The sequence below is a fragment of the Leuciscus leuciscus genome, assembly GCF_965113295.1.
Source record: "Leuciscus leuciscus genome assembly, chromosome: 3".
NCBI lineage: Eukaryota > Metazoa > Chordata > Actinopteri > Cypriniformes > Leuciscidae > Leuciscus > Leuciscus leuciscus.
This window is the reverse complement of record NC_138727.1, coordinates 33,664,736-33,688,859: the sequence shown is the minus strand read 5'-3', so window position 1 is coordinate 33,688,859 and position 24,124 is coordinate 33,664,736. Positions and strand designations below refer to the sequence as shown.

Sequence of the window (24,124 nt, the reverse complement as noted above, 5' to 3'; positions counted from 1 at the left end):
TTAATTTTTTTATGGTATAATTATGTAATCTGCTTATTGTGAGCCTAAATGAGTAAATTGGTATTCAATCATTATCAGGCTGACTTGCCACCAACTAGGCCTACTGGTGTTTTTTTATATATTGAAAGTAGTGTTTCATGTTGTCACTTCACATTTAATAGCCTCTTAGAATGAAATTGCTATGCAAATTCACAGTGCCTCCTTTGAGCTGCATTAGACAGTGTGTAATGTACATCTAAATGCAGGGTCAGAAAAGCCTAAAGCCTCTTACGTTGTTGATTTATATTTCAAACAACAATTCGACATTTGCTCGCAATGTTTTTCTTACAAAAAACCTCATCATTCTGCAGGACAATTGTCTATTACAGTATGCAACACAGATAGAAGGGTGTCAATAAATCTGTGGTGATATACAAGACACTTTAAGAAAAGTTTATTTATTATTATAAACTGGGTCAGCATAATTACAGTTAGTACCATGGGAAGTAGGGGTGATGAGCGTGACCCCTGGCGTGGAGCCCATGAAGAAATATGGTTGGGGATAAAAGTTCACACAAACAAAACCAAAAAACTGTGGTGTTTTGCCTATAGGCATACACATATTACGTGTGTTTGTTTTTATTTATGCTGTATTATAAAATACCCATATTATAACAAATAAATAAAATATATTTGGAAATTGCCCTTTAAAACGAAGGCTCAGTTTGTGGTTCACAATTATTTGATTAAAAACAACAAAAACAATAAAACAAAGACAAAGTCACTTATATTAAACACTTTTTTATTTATGTTTTTGTTAACAGAAGTTATCTTGCGCCTTTAATTGCCTCCGCTATCGACCTGTCAATCATCTGTCTCATTCTCGCGGGTCGCGGCTATGATTACAGCTTCAGTAAAAATGTATTTCACCCTCATCGGTACCCACCCTCAGCCGATTGGCATTACAGTATTTGCAATCACCATCCCGTGGCAACACGGAGCGCCTAAAATAAAAGTTCTGACTGCTGACTGAACATTGGTCAGTGAGCCTCTCCCACTAGTCTGGTGGCAGACTAATAATTAATATTTCTGATGTAAAGATTTCTGTGAAACGTGCAAAGTTGCACAGAAGAAAGCCCGGACCTGCCCTGTACAGTTTAAGAATCTGTAGCCTATTATTTTGTTGAACCGACCTGAGCGACAACTGATGACGTCACATGCTCAGACTTGCTTGACCAATCGGCGGAAGGGGGCGTGTCAGGCCGCCCACATGTGGAAAACGAATTTTGAAGTCATTTATTCGTTTTTTGAAAAAAACGAAAAAACGAATAAAGGGGTGACTTCCGTTTTTGGTTAATAAACGAAAAACGAATTGACTGAAGTTCAAAGACTCTCTTCATTCTTTGTTCAAAAAGGAATAACGATAAAATGATCGCCAAAAACGAAAAACGGTCCGTTTTTAATTGGTTTTTCGTTTTTTGATTCTGACACCAAAAACGGTTATTTGGTTTTTCGTTTTGAAACAAAAAACAGAAAAACGGTATTTTCGTTTTATAATTACAAACGAATTACGGATTATCCAGAGATCCCCTGACCAAGGAAGACGTATTTTGTCGAAAAGTTTGGAAAAATCTTCGAGACAAATTTGTCAAAGCCAAGTTTTAGCTGACATGCTTGCAAAAGTGGACCCAAGGAAGAAGCTTGATGTAAAGTTCAAGCTGAATCAGGTCCTTTTTGATGCACTGAGGGACAACGATGCATAGACTTTGTTTGCCATTACACACATTACAAAGTACTTAGAATTTTAAATAATACACAATAGATAAATTTTTTTAATTCATTTACAAAAGAGATTTGTATTTATAGTTTGCTGTGAAATAAAAACAAAAACTAAAGATTTTATTTTGTGTTTGCATTTATAAATGTCTTCATAAATAAAAGTGAGGCAGTACACTGATGGTAACAGACAGTGATTAACCTCATTCTTTTGTCTCTATACACATAGAAACATTTACATTGATGGCGACCAATAAAAGCCTCTCATTTTGTGAATAGAAACACATTTCTATTAAGCACCCAGTTTGCACTTGTCTAAAGTAACTGCTTACATTTACAGTAGCAGAAGTTTGCCCTGCTGATAAAATTAAAGTTTAAACACTCTTCAATAAGGCTTCAGCTTGTAGTTTTGTATTACAAACTCAGTTACTGTAAATGCTATATTAACAAAAAATAAAAACGTATATTTTTATTAACATTGCCAAAGAGTAAAAAGGTAACGCATGTTTTTATGTTAGTTAATGCCACATGACTACATTAGTCAACATTTTAAGTGGATCTTAAAAGTTTATCAAAGTTGTCTTAAGACAGCAACAGGTATCATTCAAAAATAATTGTAGAATTTTGATGAAAGGTTTTGATCCACGCAAACTACTTCTTCACTGCTGTTTCCCGGTGGTTTAGAGGTAAATTACTCCGAGTCGCCCCCTGTCGTTTCAAAGAATAACACAACGGCGCGCGCGTCAAGTATAAATGCCTCGTCCGTCTGGAGAGGTGCGCGCGCGGTCTGCGGTGACTCGCGCTCTTGCGGCTGCGTCGAGTATAAACAAGGCTTGAGGATCACTGAAGCGACGACAGCAGAGGAATAGCTGCAGTTTCGTGACAGAATAAAACTTTTCTCCTCCTGGTTCTTCTTCTTCAAATAATAATTTATGAAGAAGTAGGTACAATTATTAATTTATTACTATTATTTATTCAATAATAATTAATTTATTATTATTATTAATATTATTATAATTTAGTGTTATTGTTTAAGGCTTAAATTAATCAATAAAATAGGCCTATAGATACTAAATAAATGTAAGCTACCTAGGTGAAAAAGACGTAGGCTACTGTTAAATGTATTAAAAATGTATTAAAGTATATTTGTATTGTAGGCCTACTAAAAACACACTCAAGTACATTTTTAATAGTATGTCTTTTTCACCTGGGCATGTATACTGAATCAAACTTAAGTAGCCTATAATAATAATAATAGGATAATAATAATCTTATTCTGGCCTCACTGAACCATTGGGTTCCTCCAGAAGCTGGCTTTAACATAAGAGATCTTCCAGGAACCACTTAAATGTTAAAAGATCTTCCAATAACCCTTTTATCGCATTCAAGTTCCTCTATTTTCCCTCAAAGCACTTCGAGGTCTCATGGTAATGAAAAGGTGACTCCAGAACCTCTGAACTAAATACAAAGTGCTTAAAGGATCCCATAAGTTCCAGCAAGAACCTCAAAGATTGCCAATGCTCCTCCAGTAACCCTACTATAGGAGAAAGAGCTTTGAGGCACTTAAATTACATTTTGAAGTTCCTTAAGTATCCGACAGGATATTTGAGGCTCCTTTAGTTTTTACAGTGTATAAAGACTATGTTGTAGTGTGTGTGTGTGTGTGTGTGTTTGTGAGGGCTTGTGTGTGATGTAGGCGAAGACAAAATTTGGTTTTTCAGCAAGAGTAAATGGCTTTGAGTATAGAGCTTCATTTTGACCTGAAATAGGATGTTTGGGGAATTGGGTGAGACGTTATGGATTTGTGTTTACTGTTTTGAGAATACAAGGCATAGTTTCAAGAAATGTGTTTAAGCAATCGAGAAAAAGTAAGTTGATATGTGACAACTCTTAACTGCAGCTGAAAGCATGAATCAAGTTTTGACAAAATATTTACTAAACAAACATGCAAAGGGTTTTGAATTTCTCTTCAGCCTCAGATTCTGTATTGCCATATTCATGATGACTTAAGATGGAGTCTCTCCATATTGACACACTAAAAAAATTCTCCCCATCATATCCTCCTAGCAATTGATTGTTATTTGGGATGAAGAACCAACCGCCTTTGGTGTCTGACTGAATGATATAGATAGAAATAAAAATGTCAGCTTCTGAAGAAAAGTCAATATCAATTGCTTCTGCCAAATGCATGGCTGCAAAATCATTTCGAGCTTTGGGCCTGTCTGACCACAGCTGACCAGAAGTTAGTTAATCTTCACACCGCCTTTTGTCGACATCTCTGTTATTCTGTTTAATCATATTACAAAAAAAAAAAAAAAAATTTGATTTACCTTTGGACTTTGAGTCAGATTCTTCTTCATGGCTAGTCTGGCATGACCTGACTGAGATTGAATATTCAAGTATTTGCGAGTGGGAGAGCCAGCATTTGCCTCTGAGTCATGCACACTTGCGTCTCCAGACATTCAAGGAGGCCAGAAGGATTGTACTATGTGCATCTTGAGTCTCTCTGTGAAATGAAACGCAAATGTGAGGGTGACACATTTTTCAGTAATCCTCAAAGGACTCCTACACTAGTGGCAGTTTCTGGGTTTGAAGTCAGTAAGCTGTTAAATTGTGATAAATGCTTACAAACGACCATAACCAAAAAAAAGTTTATATCATCGCAGTCTCCCAACTATTGTACTTTTTAAAATGCAAGATTAAGGTCAGAGAAACAGTCTTTTTTTTAAACATTCCAAGGAACATAAGACTCTTTCTTTCTTCAAAGTGGACAGTTTTCAGCCAATTCCAATATTCTGGAGACTTTAATTATCAATCTGTGATGTATTTCTGTTAAAATCAGGCTGATTATTATCATCACAAATAATATTATTAACATTACACATATTTATGTTAAAAAAATTAAATTAAATTAAATTCGAGATAGAACTAAAACTCTCACCAAGGCTACATTTATTTGATCTAAAATACAGTGACATATTATTACGATTTTCTATTCTCAATATTTTATTTTTTACTCATTACTCCATTACAGTAATGAGTCTTCAGTGTCACATGATCCTTCAGAAATCATTCTAATATGATTTGTTGCTCAATGTTATCAATGTTGAAAACAGTTGTCCTGCTTAATTTGTTTTATGTAAAAACAGTGATTTTTTGTTTTGTTTTTAGGATTCTTTGATGAATAAAAAGTTAAAAAAGAACAGCATTTTAATTTAAATTAAACACTTTTTGTAACACTATACATTTATTTACGGTCACTTTTTACCAGTTTGATGCATCCTTGCTGAATAAAAGTAATAATTTCTTTCCACAAAAAAAAAAACTTTATATAAAAAAAATACAAATAAAAAAGTATATTTGACTGCACCCAAACTTTTGAACAGCAGTGCAGCTTTCTTATAAATAGATAACAATTGTAAATATTTAAGCATGTTTTGGCTCTGCCCTCTAGTGGTAAATGGCTATTTAAACAAACAACTTCCCACTTATCCATAGAATCAAAACACAAACAAGTCACATATTATTACAAATTTTATTTATGGTTAATTAGGGTATATAATCCCCTTAAATTTGAACAATATCTGTCTGTGAACAAATTTTAAGAAAGGAAAGTCATCACCCATATTTCAAAAATCTCACTGTGGATTAAACAATAAACTCTAATTAACTAAACTAATTAACCTGTCATGCTACATTATTTACATCCTTACTATATATTGCAGTGCATAACCTTCGTCTTCCTAAAAACCAGATCTGTGCACAAAGATCAAGCTCAGTATGCCGCTTTCACGTGCGACACACCCTGACTTAAATTGACAGGTAACAGGAACCTTTCAGGCATCTCTGAAGTCAGAATAACTGATTCGATCAATACACTTATACAACCGCAAGAGAAACCCACACACACTGTCAACCTGAGACCTCAGGTACATGAGAAATCAAGGAGAACAACCATCTTCAGACCACAGGAGGATAAATAATGTGCTCAACTGGAACACACTTCTTATGATTTGGCATCGCCCCTGAAAAGCAGCTGAATAAAATATGAGCACTCAAAATATCCAAGCAAGATTTGAACCTAGAAGACAAACTCAATCATTTCCAATTTATAAACTGAGTGAAGGTGAGAACAGGGAACTAAAGATGTGACTCACACTTCATGTTCTGCGATGCGGGAGAACACCAAGGTAAAGTGAGCACAAGACAAAACACAGCGAGACTAAAGAGCCAGCCCTGTCACTTCTTCTGTTTACAGAGGTAGAGTTCTCCTGTCAAACTTGTTTACACCAATGCGAGAGTTATATTCCAGAGTTATCGATCAAAGAAACTGAAGCTGTAGATTTCAGGGAAATGCAATTGCCTTATTCTCAAAGGCGTTGTTTTGTATAAGTATTCATTTACAACAAGTGTATTGAAACTTTTTTTTTTTTTTTTTTTCTAAAGCCGGATGAAACAGCGGAACCCCTGAAAGAGTGGCAAACAACCTTAATAGTGTCATTGTAACTGTCATAAATAAATAATATTTTTAAAAAATTGCATTTGCCATTTGTGGCACGGTTATCCCAGAGTAGGCAGGTCTGTGACTGAATGTAAGCTTTTAGTCTGTCCATTTATTAGCATCCGTGTGTATGTATGCATTTGTATTCGGCATGGATGTATTCAAATGTGTGTCTGTGAATCTGAGCAGAGTGTGTTGTTGCCTCCTGTTGCCAGGCAATAATCAGGTGTGTGTGTGTGCATGAGCATTAGTCCACTCCAAGGGCTTTGAGCTGTCTCTCGATCTCCGCATCTGATATCCCATCTGCTTTGGATGTGGTGGCGCTTGGTTGCTTTCGGCCAGCTGAAGGGGCATGAGCCATCTGCAGGGGAAACAAAAAATCCATTATGGATCAAAAACAATGTGATGGATAGTGCTGCTGCAATCAAAGACTCAATAATCATGACACTTCACTGCGTAGGCCGTAGGGTACAGAAAAACTATTTAATAATTCTCTATGGCTCTCAGTTTCTAAAATAAAATTTGTTAATTCTTTCACACAGAAATTATGATTCATTAATAAGTTCACACTTAAAGTGCCCCATTATGCTTTTTCGGATATTACCTCTCATGTAGTGATCAGTAGCGGCCTTTGCTATGTTTCACGCGTTCTGTTCCTCGCAAACAGAATGAGCAACCGCTTAGGCTCGAAAAAGGGGGAAATTAACAGGGGCTTGGGACAAATATGCCATCCAAAATTAATTTTCAAAAAATCCCCAAAATCCATGATATGGTGCAAAAAAAAAGACTCTTGTTTTTTATATTTATAAGCAATACCACATGAGCAAGAGTGCAGTTTTCCTGAATATCAGCACATTTGCAAATGTGATATTGATTTTAGTTCAATAAACAAGAAGTTAAAATTAGGAGACTTAAATTTTAAACTCAGAATATTCTTTTTGCTCTATTTTGCTAACGAAAATAGCACATTTCAAAATTCTCTGAGCAACAAAATCGGTGCGTCCCAATTCGCATACTATCCGTACTAAATAGTATTCGAAAATAGAATTAGTACGTCCCAAATTGTAGTATGTTGAAATGAGTATTCCAAAGATACCCGGATGGTCTACTATTTCCGGTAAGAATCTGAAGTGCAGATCGATAATCGAGGCTAATATTGCCCACAACCCATCTCGCGTTGGACGAGGATTAGATTAGAACTACAAACGTCCCAACGTCCCAAGTAAAAAGTGTTAAAAAAAACTACAGACATGGAGGATGTGCGAGTCCGGCGGTTATGTAGAGAGGTTTAAAAAAAGGGGGTCGAGTGATTAATTATCAGTATCTAACCTGACGAAAATGTATTTATTCAATGTTGTCCACGTGATTTTTCATCTGCAGCAGCATTGTGAACTTTTGTAAAGATATGTTCAGCCATTAACTTTAAAATGCATCATTATATTCAAATTGCAAACACATTAGGAGAGTCTCCGCATGAAAGACCCACGACTGGCAGATCATCGTGCTACAACATTTCTCTCCGAGATGATTGAAGATCAGAAGATGATTGACAGGGAAGTTTACAGTGACAGGATGCACGTAAGAGCTGTCCGTTAAAGATGACGAAGTAGTATGTCCCAAAGCTTGTCTACTCTTTTGCTACACACTCAAAAGTATGTACTTTTTCTTCACAAAAAGAGTACACACTTTTAGGGCGTAGTATAAGTAGGCGAATTGGGACGCAGCAAATTATGTTTTGTTACTGAATGTATCTGGGCCTTTGTATGAATCAGTCTAATAAATGACTGAACGACTCATTCATAAAGGCAGGTGTGTCCCAATTTGCGTACTATACATTTGTGTATAATAATTAACTTTTTACATTTAATTAGTTAAATGAAATACATAATTAAATAGCTAAAATAATTTTTGCTATGGTACTGAATGTGAGACCAAGATCTGTGAAATGTAACTGGCATTGGTACCATCTACATAAATTTTGGTATGACAACACTACTAAAGTATTTCAGAGTAAAAATGTAGCTGCTCACATGTAGTCTAGGCTTATATGAAAGGTGTTTATGGGCACTTTTCACATTTCTGGAGTTCACAGAAGCAGAAATTATCATATACTTCAATAGTGATAATTGGGATATTACAGCAAATATGTTTACTCTAAGATCTTGCTGCATGTGCTCTCAGGCGAGAGTGCAGAACGTAAGATACTTTTTGAAAGAGTGACAAATGGATGTACAGGTGATGTGTGTGGAATGCCCTGGACATGTGGGTGTGTGGTTTTTATTATTCTTTTTTCTTGTAAATTTAAGAGGAAATATAGCAAATCTATGCACGTACACAACAGGGTAATTTTATATGAAAAACTTATCTTGAAGAACTTTTACACAAAGAACACTTGCACGCAATTATTATCAAATGAAACCCACTGTGATGTAGTAAAAATTCTCTACTAGCATTTGTAAATAGGGATTTTATAGTTACATGAGCATTAGGGCTGCCTGATAAATGAAAAACATGATGTGTGATAAACTTGTTGGATTATTTTATAGCTCCTGTTTTAAGATAAATATCTCCTGTTCTTTCTAGTTAAAGAAAACATATATCAGATTAAACAGCAAATATTGTACTACGTGACATTCTGCATAAAGTCTGTTTCAGGATTACTGCAAGTCAAATGCAAAACCTAAAAAAGGCTTAATGTATAGGGTTCAATTATTTATATGTAATGTAGAACATCAAGACCAACAAATTATGGGAAGCTCAGCTATTTGAATCCATTTTCCGCATGTGATCTTTTCTCATATTGCTTCTCTTTATATATATAGTTGCATATCAATGTAAAAAAAAAAAAAAAAAACAGGCCTAAAGCTTAAAGGTACTCTAGTCTAAGTGATGTTGGGTGACGTCACTTCTTGTTGACGTTCAAAGTATTGTCAAACAAAATGGAGGCTAGCTAGACCCTCCCTCCTCCTCATCCGCGCACTAACCCCCCAAACCCCACCCCAAATTCTTCTTGTCGGTTATTGGCCGGAACAGTTTGTTATGTTTCGTGGTGCGGGTTAGCCCAGTTTTTTTTTTTTTTTTTGCCGTTTGTGGAGCCTGGACAGAGGCCGCGTTTTTTTATAGTGTGGTCAGGGGACAGACAGCTAGCGGATAGTGAGATGATGTTTGCTGTATGTGACAAAAAAATGTTTGGCCTAAAAAACGTGTGACATCGCTTAGAGCACCTTTAAACAGATCAAACTTGAACAAATGGAGAGCTGCTTTAGTGCTGTTTAGGAAGAGGGTAAGAGCTAACCATGCTTGCAGTCTTTTCTATAGTTTGCCGTGCTTAGACAGACTGAATAGGACTGACTGAGCGTGGTCATCAAATGTAAAGCCAAAATACTACCACACAACCAAGGTGCTATCTCGTTTTTACCTTGTTTGAATGAAAAAAACATTTGTAAATTCAGTCATAGATTCTCTGTATCACACTAGCATCATTGCTGCTTCGTTGTTGCATATAACACATATAAGAATAATCATTAAAGTTTTTTTTTTAAATCCAATATATTATGCAGCCCTAATGGACACAAATGGATTTCAACACTAATGCACAACATTACACAGTACAGTAACACAGTAATAAGACAGTTTATTGAATCTAGTGCCTCAACATGATTTGACTGATGCCTGTATAATATTTCAGTTCTTACCTTTCCTGAGATCTCAATTCCAATCTCGTCCAACACCTGACTCACAATGTCGTGAGATTCTTCCTCATCATCAGAATCATCAAAGATCTCATCCAGAGTGTCGTTCACTGTAAACAGAAACAAACATACGCATTACAATCAATCCTTCCTGAAAAATGTCTACAACATTATTTTTCAAAACCCACTCACAAAAACAACCACAATAACAATAAATAAACAAATGGAAACACATCTTACTCATTTCTTCTGTCATGTCCATCTTTGCTGTTTCTTTCTGGAAGTTCTGCAGGGTCTGCATGGTCTTCTGTGGATCCATCTTTTTGTTGACAGCTTGCATTGTCTGTAAGTTGTTTTGAGAGAGGCAGAGACACAAACAACTGAGTCACTCTTTGATTCATGTTCATTTTAAAATGTGCACTTTAGGCTACTTATGCAATTATGCAAAGGATGATGGCTATGTATCAACACTGTGCCAGTTCTGCATTTACAGAATAGACCAACATGTAGGCCCAAATTAGTACAAATACTATTAAAACCAAAACAATTTACCTACATGGTTAATAGAGTTGTTAAGTCGTGCACAACGTCAATTTGCTGCCCTAGCTGGAAGCAAATGAGCATTTTCAAGCCATGAGTTCCCTTGGGAATTTATAATGGGGGTTTTGAATAGTGGTTTTCCATTTGTGTAAAACAAGGTTAATATTACTTTAATATCCTTTCACATTAAAGAGACTTTATTGAATAAAATAGCAATGTTTCTTCCAGTAATGTTTACCACAATCCTTATTTTACTCATAAATCCAAAGCCATAATTCAAAAAACCCATTTGAAATTCCAGAGGGAAGCAACGGCTCTGAAATGCCAATTCTCTTTGGGTTTTAGGAATACAAAATGAGCAGCCCTATTTACTTAAATGTGAAGTCAGAGTGGATCTGAATTGTCTAAATTGATTGAAAATAAAATTCCTGGGGTTTAGAACAGACTTTTATAAAAGTTATCATTAGGATCTTACTTTGGTGGTTGTGGCCATGGCACCAGCCATCTTCATCTGGGAGTTCATAAGCTTGGTTTGTGTGGACATGGAGGTGACCTTAGAGCTGACAGCATATGTACGCGTTTTCTGTTTCCTCACTTGCACAAGCTGCTTGGCTAAAACTGTACAGGCCTCTCTGTTCCCTGTTTTAGCCATTTTCTTGATTTCCATCTCCTGTGATGAAAAAAATATATATAGTAGGAAACGGTTAGAGATGCATTATAATTGCATTACAGTTCTCAGTTAAGCTAGAATAAGGCTTAGAGGTGACAGCATAATAATTAGATAAAGAAGAAGAAGAATGTTTATTTGTATAACACCTTTAATTCAATGCAGATATGTTGTACATTTGTGTAAGAAGCCACAGAATTTTTTTTTACTAATTATTTATTCCAAACCTGTAAAAATGTAAAAATAACTTTATTACATTATTTTAGTGTCATACGTGTTACCCTGATGGTGTGTGTGTGTGTGTGAGTGTGTGTGTGTGTGTGTGTGTGTGTGTGTGTGTGTGTGTGTGTGTGTGTGTGTGTGTGTGTGTGTGTGTGTGTGTGTGTGTGTGTGTGTGTGTGTGTGTGTGTGTGTGTGTGTGTGTGTATGAACCTGTCTATATATGGGTATTGGCCATGTTTTAAGGCCACAACCACTTTCAATGAACTCAATTCAACATGTGGATTTATATTTTACCACATGTATTATTATAATGGCTACCAGTAGTACTTTTAAAGGTGAAAAGCAAATCAGATTCTGGTAAGTAAATTGGTATATTATATCACTTAATGAATTATACGGTTATAAGTTCCAAAATATACAAGCACCAATATACCATTCAGTAATGCATGAAACACTGTGACAGAACTTTTTTAAAATGAATTTCTGGCAACCACAGCTACTGTTTTTTAATGTTTACACTGGTTTTAAAATATAGCCATTGATGTATGACGGGCAGCTATAATAAAAGTATAAAGGATTCCACCAGAAACTTCTTAAAAGTTACACCAGCAATGGCACAAACAGCCCGTATCTCAAGATGAAACAGAATCATGAGCTGTTAGTCATAATCTATTGACACACTAAGGCCCAGTGACATTAAGGACATAATGACATAATGACATAACCTCGTGATCTCATACACCTCAGCTCAGTGCTGAGAAAGGGGAACTTTTGGCATCATATTCACGTCACATTGATGGGTGGGGATTCTCACCAGTTGTTTTTCCTGTCTTTCCAGTGCTGTCCGGTCTCTTGTAATCTGTCTCTGCGTTCCCCGCAGCTCTTTGTTCTGTTCTTTGATGACATCTGTAGTATTATAGGAGATATAGTTATCGATTCCCATTTAAATTATTAATGCTGAAATTTCCGAGTCAGTTATAACAAATACATATATAAAGGTAGCCTACTACTTTCATAACAAGTCATTTTAGAACCCTTAACGATACAGCAGTGGCCCGGTGATTTCATTAACTATTCGTTTCGACCATCTTTAACCCGATACTGTTAAGTATGAGCAGACTCAAGTCAGATCAATAGATATTTGATATTTGATATGTAGAATGTTTCCAGTGGCAGCTCCCACAAACACATTTTAGAATAAAAGACACTTCTGTGTTATAGCACTGTGGACATGCCCCAAAAGACCCCAGATCAGGTTAAATGTATTCAACAAATTTACACTCAGTAAGGAAACCAGCCGATGATTGACGTGTGAGTGTTGCTGGGCGGCTTTCACAAACAAACAAGCCCTTAGAGCAGCAGCAAAAAACTTACCATCTACGGTCTTTTTCTTGAATAACGATGCCATAACTGCGACAAACTCCGTCGGCCACGAAACTAATAGAAAAGTAAGTATTTCACAATGACTAATATCAACTGAGAGTCACCTATCAAAATATCATGACTATTTCCTGGTTCTTGGCAAGTAGGCGGAAAACTTGTGCTCCTCTGCAGAGATTATTTAATTTGGATTGGTGGACATTGCCGTGACGTTGCATTCAAGTCATCCAATCGTAACATCATCTTGGAAAGCACCGCCCACAGATCTTGTGCTGCAAACACAGAGGTCTCCTTTGTCGGTCTCATAAACAAAATACGGGTTGGAATTTGTTCCTTTTCCTTTTGAAACTTAGCCAGGGGTTTTCAGACTGCGGTCCACAAGGGAGCACTGGTGGTCCGTGGAAATGTGTAGAGGAAAACAGTGTAAAAAAGAAAAAGAAATACAATGAAATAAATAATGAATATACGATTAGAATAATACATTGACAAATAAACAAACATATTAATAAATAACGAAAAGTTTAATTAAAATAAATCAATACATTGACTTATTAAAATTATTTTAATATTAATTAAAATAATACAGTTATGTGTGCTTCAATTAATCATATTTTAAAAAAATAAATTATATAAAAATAAATAAAAATGATTAACACACGTAAATAAGAAATTCGATTTCAATAAAGAAATAATAAAAAAAAAATTAAATAAATAAATAACAGTACAATATTATAGTGAGTAGGAAAACAACTTAATAATGTAGCTTGATAGAAACGGAATATTTTCCAAAGAATATTTGTCAAATATTCATATGAATAATAGTACACTATTCTACGTTAAAATAGATATAACTGCCGTTTAAATTGAGTTCCTCGCATGGGGATGGTTCGTGAAAACCCCTGTTCTAGTCATAGACAGTAAAAGAAAGGTTCTAGTACATTTGAACAGATTTTTTCATATTTATTACGACTAAGGGCAGCCAATCATAGCGCAAGGATTTGACGCATGCGCAGCCAATCATAGCGCAAGGATTTGACGCATGCGCAGCCACTCATAGCGGCGCGCAAGGATTTGACGCATGCTCGTGTGAATCCGACTCTGTTCGTTAGCTGTTCGTATATCTTCGTACCACGTTCGTTATGTTCCGCCTACACCTCGGATCTTGTCGATAGTGAATTAGGGCTGTATTTCGTCCCCCTCGATCTCTGTGTTGTTGTCCTCGGTGACGCGACGGAGGTGTAGCCTGACGCGGTCTCTTACGTGTCGGACTAAATAAAAGTGGAGCTCCGGAGGCCTGGGAGTGACGAGGCGAGTCTGTGTCGGGTAAGAAGAGACGCATTCGTGGGGGAAAGAGATAATGCACTTGCTGTTTTAGTGGACATGTCGCAATGCTCGATCCGTGTGTAACAAAGAGATCATGGCGGCGGTGGGCATGTTTCTCAATAGCTCAGACTTGCTTGCAGACAATGAGTCAGTCAGGCAGTCGAAGGAGGAAAATCGCGGTGGTTCTACGAAGTACGTGTGTTTATGGAAAGGAAAAGGCATGGATAGTGTTATGAATGCGATCGCTCGTCCATGGCACATTTTGATGGAAATACAGCACATGAAATGTTTTTTTTCTTGACTCCAGCATTGGTTTTTAGAGTAGTCGAAGCGTTCCGTGTTAAATGAAAGATCTTTACTGCATTCTCGCCCATGCAAAGGTCTTTCTTTACCACAAAAACAATTATATTATGTAATAAATTGTGGATTTAATTGGTAAATAAAATGAGAGAAAATGTATTCATCTTGAGTATTATTTCCTTCAAATTACACCATAAAACAGACTGATTTTGTGTTGCATACTTGCATCATTCAACCTGGAACACTATTTTACAAGTCGAAACACGCCTAAAAATGCAAGCACTTACATGTATTGTATTGCTTTATTTTAAATATCCATAAATACGCTCACGAAAAAATGAAATTATTTCGCATGCACCTTTTTTTCTTTATTTTGCTATAATCATAAATCCTTAAAAACCAAAGCGCAAATATGACTGACAGCTGTACACGGAAGTAAAAAAAGGCGGCAAATGGAGTCGACTTGGTTTGTTGAGCACGATGATTAAAGACTCAGTTTCAACATTATTACTCATCACAAAACAGTCATGGAATCCTTCAAAGTGTATTTCGTTTATATTTGTTATGCATGATCTCATTCATGTGTAGCTACATTTGTTTCTATGTAGATTATAATCTAATTTTCACGTTATGTAATGTCATCTAATATTTTTGTCATCTGAAATTAAATGTAGACTATATAAATGCAAACATTTCACCCTTTTAGAATATCAAAAAATATAGATGTTTAAATAAATGGCATAGTGTTATATTATACATTATTAATTTATTCAATGTCTTAATTTATTGCATTTGCATTTAATACCTATAAATATGTCTATTTTATAAGACAACCCTTCAGGCTACACAAATTAATACTCAAAATGAAACCGACAAACCCAGTCTGTGGGCAGATTTTGCGGTCACACCCTTTCAGATTTCACATTTACATCGATAGACATCCCCTTTTCATGGGATTTTGATGACCTGCCCTGTATATTCATAATAAATTGTATATTCGTAGTATCCTGTATATTTATCAAAATAAAATATTTTGAATTGCATCTCCAGGCTATCTAAATGACCATGGAGGCAGGAGCAGATGTCCAGCAGGGCGGCGACACTGCAATCTCAGAGACAGACAGTCAGCAGCTGGCCACTTTGGCGCAGGTGAGTTTCTAGTATGGAAACACATTTGCTAGCATGGCAAGGCAGTTATTGAACAGTTAGTGTAATTAAGCTTGTAGATGTGGGTTGATATTTTAATTCAATTCAGTTCTAGCTTAGTTTAGTGTCTGTGTCTCACCCTGTTGTACCTCCCTGATGCAGGTTTCCATGGCTGCAGCACAGGCATCAGCTACTGGACCCACAGTGACTTTAGTTCAGCTGCCCAACGGGCAAACAGTGCAAGTTCACGGGGTCATCCAGGCAGCCCAGCCCTCCGTCATACAATCCCCACAGGTGCAAACTGTACAAGTAAGCCTGACAAGATGGTTCATTTAAGAGAGAACCTTACAAAAATCTCATTACATAATTCTGTGTGAGCCAGAGGTCGCAAACATTTTCTCTCATTTTTATTTTATTTTTTAGCAGTGACAGAAAAATCAGAAGGTCGTCCGTCATTTTGACAGATTACACTAAAGGTGATCTATCTGTAAATGTCCAGTTGGTGAAGAGTGCGCTCCAGTGTGCAGGCAGTGTTGCCAGATTGGCCGGATTTGAATTTGATTGTGTGGGTTATAATTGGTTTGGCAGGAGGACAAAATTTGTCCGGGTTCGGGGTCAGTTTGGCGGTTTTCAAACATTTAAATTGTATTGGCTAGTTGGTTAACAAACAAAACCCAAATGTGCATGTCTATCTAATCAGTCCTCATGACGTTACTAAACTCACACCCACATAGCAGAGGCAGCTGTTTGAGGAGGATTGAATCAAAGATGAATCGGTTTTGACTGTGCAAAGTTCTGTGTTATGTGCTACTATGTGTACTTCAAGAAAGACGTTGAAGCAGGGTTCCCACGGGGTCTTAAAAAGTCTACAATTCTGAACTTTAAATTTAAGGCCTTAAAATGTCTTAAAAACGGCCAGATTTTCATCCGTGGTCTTAAATTTCATTTAGTCAGGTCTAAAAAAGGTCTCGCCAACAGGCCTTTCACATATCGCATCTTTTGCGCGCTCAAGTTCGTTCAAATGTAGGCGCGCGCGCGCTCATAATTGAAGCGACGCACTCGTTTTTTTCCAGGCGCAGCGAGAAAAAAACCCCCTCAACTCTTCAGAATGCCGCAAACGCACCGCAGGTCATGTGACAAGAACCAACCAATCAGCTTCGCCCCTTTCCGTGACAACATTGAAAGCTCACTCAACTGGAAGGATGCGGGTGCACCCAAACACTACGGGTGTTTTTCTCTTCTCCGTAAATAAATCTTGAAGCAGAGCTACAGCAAGCGTTTCTCGCCGGTGGAAATCCATTAGCCACTAAAACTTCTTTGTCGTTGTGGAGAGCGCAGTGCATGCACGGTTGCATAGCAACGACAGACGCCACGGGGAAATCCGCCTGAATTTTACTAGTAATAATAAAAGATAAGCTAAAGTGCATTGTAAATGTCAGTAATTTATCTTTTTATAAAAAATTATTTAAAGTCTGAAATATGTGAGGTTTATCTTTTTATAAAAAACCTTTTTTGTCTAAACTTTATTTGAACTTGTACATGTTAGCATATAACATGTTGCAAGACACTTAAAATCTGGCTATCATTTTTAATGGTATTATTTTAATGTTTATGTAAACAAAAAGTGCATATTGATGCTAATTTTATTTGTTATTTGCTGGTTTTCGACAGTGTGTAGTATTAGTACTTTTTGAACAGGATTCTGTGATAACCGTGGTCATTTTTGTCACTATAATCATTGAAATGAAATGTTCATGCCATTTCATCTCTAGTTATGATCAACTAAAATCAACTAATTATGTGTTTTTTACAGTATAATAGGCATAGTACAATTTTCTATAAAAAAAAATAATATTTCTGATTCTGACACACATTGTTGGGTGTGGAAGGTTACTAATGTGATTGTTTTATCTGTAAATTAAATTAATGTTTTTTCAATTACTTAATTCATTGAAATAAAATGAATTCTTTGATTTGAATGTTTTTTTTGCCAATGGTCGTGTAGGTCTTAAATTTCAAACTTTATGGTCTTAAAATGTCTTAAATTTGACTTGCTGAAACCTGCAAGAACCCTGTGAAGTCTTTTCAACAGTTTCTGTTTGAAGTTAAAGTGCAACACAAATGTAAGGGCATTATTATTATTGTCATTAATTTTTTGAACAGCATTTTCTGCTTTTTATGGTGTGTGTGTGAGGGTTAAAATCTGTTAATTTCCTGACTGCCGTTTGCAAATAGGCTTCTGACATACTTTTAATAGTTTCTACCTGTTTGGGTAGAAACATTTTTGTCATATTTGCTCATTTTCATTTACTATATTTACCATATTTTGATCTGTTTTCCTGTTGTATTGTTGTTCTCCTGGCAGAGAAATTTATGAATTTTTATCATTTTTATTTCGTCATTTATTCTTTAAGGAGGTAAATGGTCCTTATAAACCTTTTTTGTCATGACAGTAGAATTATATTGCATTCTTTTGGCAGTAAATGTTTTGTACTGGAAATTGTGGTCCCAGTCTGGCAACACAGAGCATGGGTTCAGCCTCAAGGACAAAATTAAAACTGCCACGAGAAGTAGTCTGTCCGAGGAAAATACGCGAAATCTAATGACAATTCTGCATTAGTCTCCCTGGATGCGTTTAATTGTGCACTGACGAGCATCCAGTTCCTGTTTTGTCCAAATCCTTCCTGTTATGTGTGAAAGAAAAAAATTGGCTGAAAAGAGAAAAAAGGAAAAGAAAAAAAGTCAAAGATTTGAGTTAAGGCAGATTGATTGAGTTTAGTTCAGTTAGTTTTTTTTAGTTTTTATATATTGCGTTGTTTATATTGGCCTTTCCAGGCACCAAAGCTCAATGTCGCTGCAGGGAATACAAAATCTGCTTTCCACAGTCTCTGTTCATCTGTTCTCTTTTCCTAAACGAATAAATGCATAATCTTGCCCTTATGCTCGTCCTGTAAGTTCATGATTAAAAATTTAAATGTGAATGAAAACTACAGCTATTAAAAGTCTTATTTTCAATAAAATATGAAAATTAAAATGACTGGTAATAATAGATTATTACAGAAATTTTACGACTCTGTCCGTCAAAATGATGGACGATTGAGAAAGACTAACGCGACCTCTGGTGTGAGCTGTCTTTGCAGACTCAATATTGTATGCAGGTAGCACATAGGATTAAATAACCTTAATACAATATTTATACTTTGTTGTTTGTTAATCTAGAAGACTTGATAGTTTAGAAATAATAATTTTTGTAGGGAATGAAGGGTCTTAAGTATTTATGGGTTCCTGTTTTGTCTCATTTTAGATTTCTACCATTGCTGAGAGTGATGATTCTCAGGAGTCAGTGGACAGTGTGACAGATTGCCAGAAAAGGAGAGAGATCCTGTCTAGACGGCCATCATACAGGTACTTGAATGTATTTGTAGTTTCATCTCAAAGGTGATTCATGTCAAAGTAACTTCCCCTCCCTCTTGCAGTGACTTCTCTTCTTTTATGCACTTGTGGTCACTTGTGCGAGGGCAGGACAAGCTGTCACTCAAAGCAATAGACAACCACAACAAACCAATGATCCAATCAATTCAAAATCAAGTTCCTCCCTAAACTTTCACTCTGATATACGTCACAATAGGGAAGAATAGACTATCACAACTTCCATTCCATCCTGACCTTAAAGTCTCCATGAAATTAGAATTGACCCTATTTACTTTGTTAGCTCACATTACTAGTCTTGCGGTGAGCAATTAATCCGTGCAAGTTAATACGCAGAAAAAATTTGTTTGTCGTGGTAATCTTTAATCAAAATCTTTGTGGTAATAAAAATAACCTAATTGAATAATATCCTATAAATTACTTAAAATGCATAAATGACAATTAGGCAATAATAATTGTCAAATAACATTTCAAAAGCAAGTAATCATTTGGTTTTATTGAACAACACTGTTAAAATATATAATGTAATATAATATAAACATAATCAACTTGTAACGAGGTTTAAGTTTAATAGTTCACTTAAAAATGAAAAGTTTTTCATCATTTACTCACTCTCAAGTTGTTTCAAACCGGTATGAATCTCTTTCTTCTGCTGATCACAAAAGAAGATATTTTGAAGAATGTCGGTAACCAGACAGTTGATGGACCCCATTGACTTCCATAAAATACTATGATAGTCAATGGGGTCCATCAACTGTCTGGAACTGGCTAACGTTCAACACAATACTTTAATTATAAAATAAACAAACAACAAAATGAAAGTAAAGCGGCAAACCCCTCACGGACGACTGCCTCATATAAACATATAAATAAAACATAAAACACAACATAAACAGTCCAGGTCAGGTCCTCTCTCGTTCTTCACTGTCGCCGCTGCTCCTTTTATCCTCGTTGTATGTAAGCATGTACAAAAGCATGTAAGCGTTGCGATTCACTCTAAAACTTGCAGCGCATATATTTATTTAATTGAATATAAAATTGAACTCGCCAAAGTGGCTAGTTTATTCACAATTCATTGTTCACAAGCATGATTTGATATTTTGAAATGCAGAAAGATCCTGAACGACCTCTCATCCGATGCTCCAGCGGTCCCACGGATAGAAGAAGAGAAATCAGAGGAGGATTCCACTCCAGCCATAACAACCGTTACTATGCCAACGCCCATCTACCAGACAAGTAGTGGGCAGTACAGTAAGTTGTTTGCTTCTCTAGTACAAATACACTACTACTATTATTTTCCTACTTTTGAAATAGTAACTTGACACTGTTTGAGTCTGCTAGATACAAATCGAAAAGCAAAGGTTGTCAATATTTCAGATAACTTCACGATTATACTGGTTGCATTTAAATCAACCTCATGCCATTTGTTTTCTCCCAGTTGCTATTACTCAGGGTGGAGCGATCCAGTTAGCCAACAACGGAACAGATGGAGTTCAAGGGCTACAAACCCTGACCATGACGAACGCAGCAGGCGCTCAGCAGGGCACCACCATTCTGCAGTATGCACAGACCAGCGACGGGCAGCAGATACTGGTGCCCAGCAATCAAGTGGTCGTGCAAGGTGAGATTTAGCAAAAATAGAAGACATTTCAGTTTTAAGCAAGTAGGTTACATACAACCTTGAATAAAAGAAAGCAACAGAAGAATAAGTTTCTCAGGCTATAGGCTTAATCTATGCCCAGGTTCAGCCACACTTGGCATCTAAACATCTCCTTGTCAAACCATAAATATGTGCTGCTTGTGTTTTTCAGCGGCCTCAGGAGACGTTCAGGCATATCAGATCCGCACCGCAGCTAGCACCATTGCTCCAGGTGTGGTCATGGCCTCGTCTCCTGCAATGCCCAGCCAGGGAGGAACTGAGGAGGTCACGCGCAAGCGGGAGGTTCGGCTTATGAAGAACAGGTACGATTAAAAACTTATCTGCACAAGTAATTGCCCATGCTCATTTTGGACTGAAATAATTGTCTGATACCACTGATAAAATTAAACAGGTAGCCAGTGTTTTTCTAGTCAACTAGTAGTTGTTCATGTAAGCCATTAGGCGACTAATCGCACATTTATATCAATTTAATTACTAAAATATATACTACTGGGGGACAGAATATATGCCTATTACCCGCTCAAGCCACGCATAAAGCTTTTTAACGCGTTAAACTGAAAAGAATTAATCGCATGCGTTAACACGTTAGTTAGTAGTAATAACGCGCAATGTTAGTATTGTATTTTGTTCCTATTAAATTATTTAGTATTGTTATTATTTTACTTTACAATAATATTAGTAGCAGGGATTAAAGTTCTCCATCGCTATGACGGATTTCCGTTAATTGCAGCGAGTCAACAACGGATTTCCGTCAGTTGCAGGGTTCCAGCCTGTCCAGCTGTCTCACTTTTCATTTTTAAGGCTGTAAACAGGCTTACATTTCTCAAATAGTGTAATAAATATCTTAATTTTAGTTTGAATAGGTCTTAAATTAAGGAAAGACTAGGTGTATTCACCCTGGACTCCGCGATGTAACGATTTGCTTTACGGCACTGCACTCAACATATGCTAGCCTTCTGTGTATCATACATACTCAGTGGACACGGTTCCATGCGTTCGCCGGCTTCTTTGATAACAAATGCACATGACCAGAGGGAGAAGATGGGAGGGAGGAGAGTCGCCAACGAGTTTTTACGAGTGTTGTCAAATATCTATTCCGAAGCTGTAGGGGGAGCTCTATAGAGAAACCTGCGAGCAAAAGCGAATTTGCCAAAACTGCATAGTGCCGCTTTAATTATTTGTATGACTACATCACAGAGTCAAGTCTTGTAAATGCATTAGATTGAAAACATTGAAATTTCATAAAAGTGTGTAAATAATACAAATAAAGTTCAAAATGGCCTTTCTTTAAATGCAAATGTTCTTTATTTCATTTGTGAAGCATGTGCTCACTATACTCCTAATTACAAGAAGAAGAAAAAAAGGAAAATGTTTCAGTCAAAATGTTTTTTTTTTTTTTTGCTTTAAGTAGTTTTTTGTAGTAGTAATATATTTCTTATTTCATTTCATTTTATGTAATTTTAATAATAAAAAAAGTTTTTTTGAATAATAATAATAATAAATATTATTATTAACAATAATGTTATTGTAGTCATACTGAATAAAGGAGAAAAAAACTGGTTTTCCTTTGTCTTTTTTCTTAGCTGATCACATGCCTGATTAAAATGCCAGATTATTTTTTGTGTCATGATTGTTTATAGATATTTTTTTTTTCTGTAACTTGACTTTAACTATGAATACAACCTGTATACTGTGGTCTTCCTTAGAACCTTAACTTAATGGTTTTGAATATTGCATTTTTAGTTTGCATGACTAATTTGGTGTCCTCTATAATCGCCTGACTGTAATAATGTGTTTCCACCACAGGGAGGCAGCACGGGAGTGCCGCAGGAAAAAGAAAGAGTATGTTAAATGTCTGGAAAACAGAGTGGCCGTGTTGGAGAATCAGAACAAAACGCTCATCGAGGAGCTCAAAGCGCTTAAGGACCTTTACTGTCACAAATCTGAATAATTGTCCTCACGCATACGTGCTGAACGGATCTCTTCTGGTGCCTCTAGAGACAGAGACTCTGAACATACCACAGGCACCTGCACAGCATCTGTCTTTTTTCATTTTTTATTTCTTTTTTTAAATATTATCTCCTGTAAAAATCCAGTTATCAGTAATACATTGTAAGTTTGTACGTGTAAACTTTTTATTTCCCTTTTCTCTTCAGAAGAAAGAGAGTCGGTTTTTTGGAGACAAGAAAAAACAACATGCAGGGTACAGTTTCGTTATCAACATGTTGCCCTACTTAAGGAGCGTATAAAGAGCACCTTTCTGCAGCTGTGACAGGGAATGAATGTTTGTGTGGGTTTATCATGAAAACAGCCCAGGGTGCTGCTTCTGAGACCTGCTCCTATCACTCTGAGGTTCCCATTTGAAAGACTTTCCCACAATGCACCAGTCCTTGATGGCACTGCTTGCGAGCATGATTAAAGAGGGATGGAGTTTTTCACTATTGCAGCATGGCTCTTTAATGATTGAGATTAAATCAGCCGTGCCCTCTCCTGTTGTTTAACTGCTTCCGTTACTAATACATAAACTCATATATTATATATATATATATATATATATATATATATATATAATATGTCCCACTGTTATGACTTGGATTGATATATAATGTGTCCTCTACTTTTTTTAAGCAGTGTTCTTTTGTTACAAAATTAAGGAGAAACTCAGTCACATTTGTTAACAGAAAATAGCAGATCCTTTGAAACCTGGAATGATAACATTTGAAAAAGTGTAAAGTAAATGAAATATACTACATGATTTTCAATGAGTATTTGATGGCCTATAATTAGAAAATTGTTTTTTAAACTTGTAAGTGTGCTTATATTGTAATATATTGGATTTCTTCATCTATGCTAGACTTTACAGGTTATTCTAGTGCCATCTATACTGATCAGAGGCTAATTGTGTTGATTCCCTTATATTTTGGGCAAAGATTTTGATATATAATAACTGATCTCTGATCAGTGGAATTTTTTTTCATGTTCCACATTGCAATGAAATGCTGTTATTCTCTTCTGTCCTTGGCCATAACATGTACCTATCCACAACAACAACATACATGTTATTTTTAAGTCTTTTTTTTTTTTTTTTTTTTTTTTTGGTTAAACATTTCTTATTTTATTTTTGTATTATGTATTGTATTTTTAAGATATGTTGCTTATGTGTAACCTAAATCAGTTATAAAGCATTCTGGTGCAGTCTTTCATCAACAATTATATATTTGGCAGCTGTTCGTAATCTAATGTGTTGAGGTAGTTTTTATTTTCATAGTTTATCTGTAATGTTTGTGAAGATTTAATATGATTTGATCTTCACTTTTCACTTTAGTGCAGTTGCTCAGACCAGCAGGGACGTGCAGAGAGTTCCTCAGGGGCAGGAGCTCGGATGTAAAAAGGGGCATATAGCATATATTTTTATATACACAGTATCTCACAAAAATTAGTACACCCCTCACATTTTAGTATATCTACTCAAGGGACAATATAGAAATGAACCTTGGATTTTAGAGCAG

General features: G+C 36.1%; 2 protein-coding genes across 3 annotated transcripts; one reads left to right on the top strand and one right to left on the bottom strand.

Moving 5' to 3' along the window:
* Nucleotides 1-5,276: 5,276 nt before the first annotated feature.
* On the bottom strand, nt 5,277-12,911 carry chmp2bb (charged multivesicular body protein 2Bb). Its single transcript, XM_082164769.1, has 6 exons — nt 12,752-12,911; nt 12,192-12,283; nt 10,964-11,158; nt 10,189-10,291; nt 9,952-10,058; nt 5,277-6,617 (listed from the first exon to the last, which is right to left on the bottom strand). The coding sequence occupies exons 1-6, from the start codon at nt 12,783-12,785 to the stop codon at nt 6,504-6,506; spliced, it is 645 nt and encodes a 214-aa protein (XP_082020895.1). The 5' UTR covers nt 12,786-12,911; the 3' UTR covers nt 5,277-6,503.
* A 918-nt stretch (nt 12,912-13,829) lies between these two features.
* creb1a (cAMP responsive element binding protein 1a) lies at nt 13,830-23,850 on the top strand. 2 transcript variants are annotated; one of them, XM_082164055.1, is made up of 8 exons: nt 13,830-14,080; nt 15,431-15,529; nt 15,689-15,820; nt 18,831-18,931; nt 20,067-20,206; nt 20,394-20,576; nt 20,767-20,917; nt 22,422-23,850. In XM_082164055.1, the coding sequence occupies exons 2-8, from the start codon at nt 15,440-15,442 to the stop codon at nt 22,564-22,566; spliced, it is 942 nt and encodes a 313-aa protein (XP_082020181.1). In that variant the 5' UTR covers nt 13,830-14,080; nt 15,431-15,439; the 3' UTR covers nt 22,567-23,850. The 2 variants fall into 2 exon arrangements, with proteins under 2 accessions (XP_082020181.1, XP_082020180.1); XM_082164054.1 differs by having other exon boundaries at nt 13,833-14,080; nt 15,689-15,835.
* The last annotated feature ends 274 nt before the right edge of the window (nt 23,851-24,124 follow it).

What these genes read in the sequence shown, in the direction of transcription:
- chmp2bb (XM_082164769.1), bottom strand. Translation starts at nt 12,785, where the DNA reads ATGGCATCGTTATTCAAGAAAAAGACCGTAGATG. An exon ending in CCATGGCCACAACCACCAAA is followed by an intron (nt 10,292 to 10,963) that starts GTAAGATCCTAA and finishes AACAACTTACAG; the next exon opens with ACAATGCAAGCTGTCAACAA. An exon ending in GGACATGACAGAAGAAATGA is followed by an intron (nt 10,059 to 10,188) that starts GTAAGATGTGTT and finishes TTCTGTTTACAG; the next exon opens with TGAACGACACTCTGGATGAG.
- creb1a (XM_082164054.1), top strand. Translation starts at nt 15,440, where the DNA reads ATGACCATGGAGGCAGGAGCAGATGTCCAGCAGGGCGGCGACACTGCA. An exon ending in AGCTGGCCACTTTGGCGCAG is followed by an intron (nt 15,530 to 15,688) that starts GTGAGTTTCTAG and finishes TCCCTGATGCAG; the next exon opens with GTTTCCATGGCTGCAGCACA. An exon ending in CACAGGTGCAAACTGTACAA is followed by an intron (nt 15,836 to 18,830) that starts GTAAGCCTGACA and finishes GTCTCATTTTAG; the next exon opens with ATTTCTACCATTGCTGAGAG.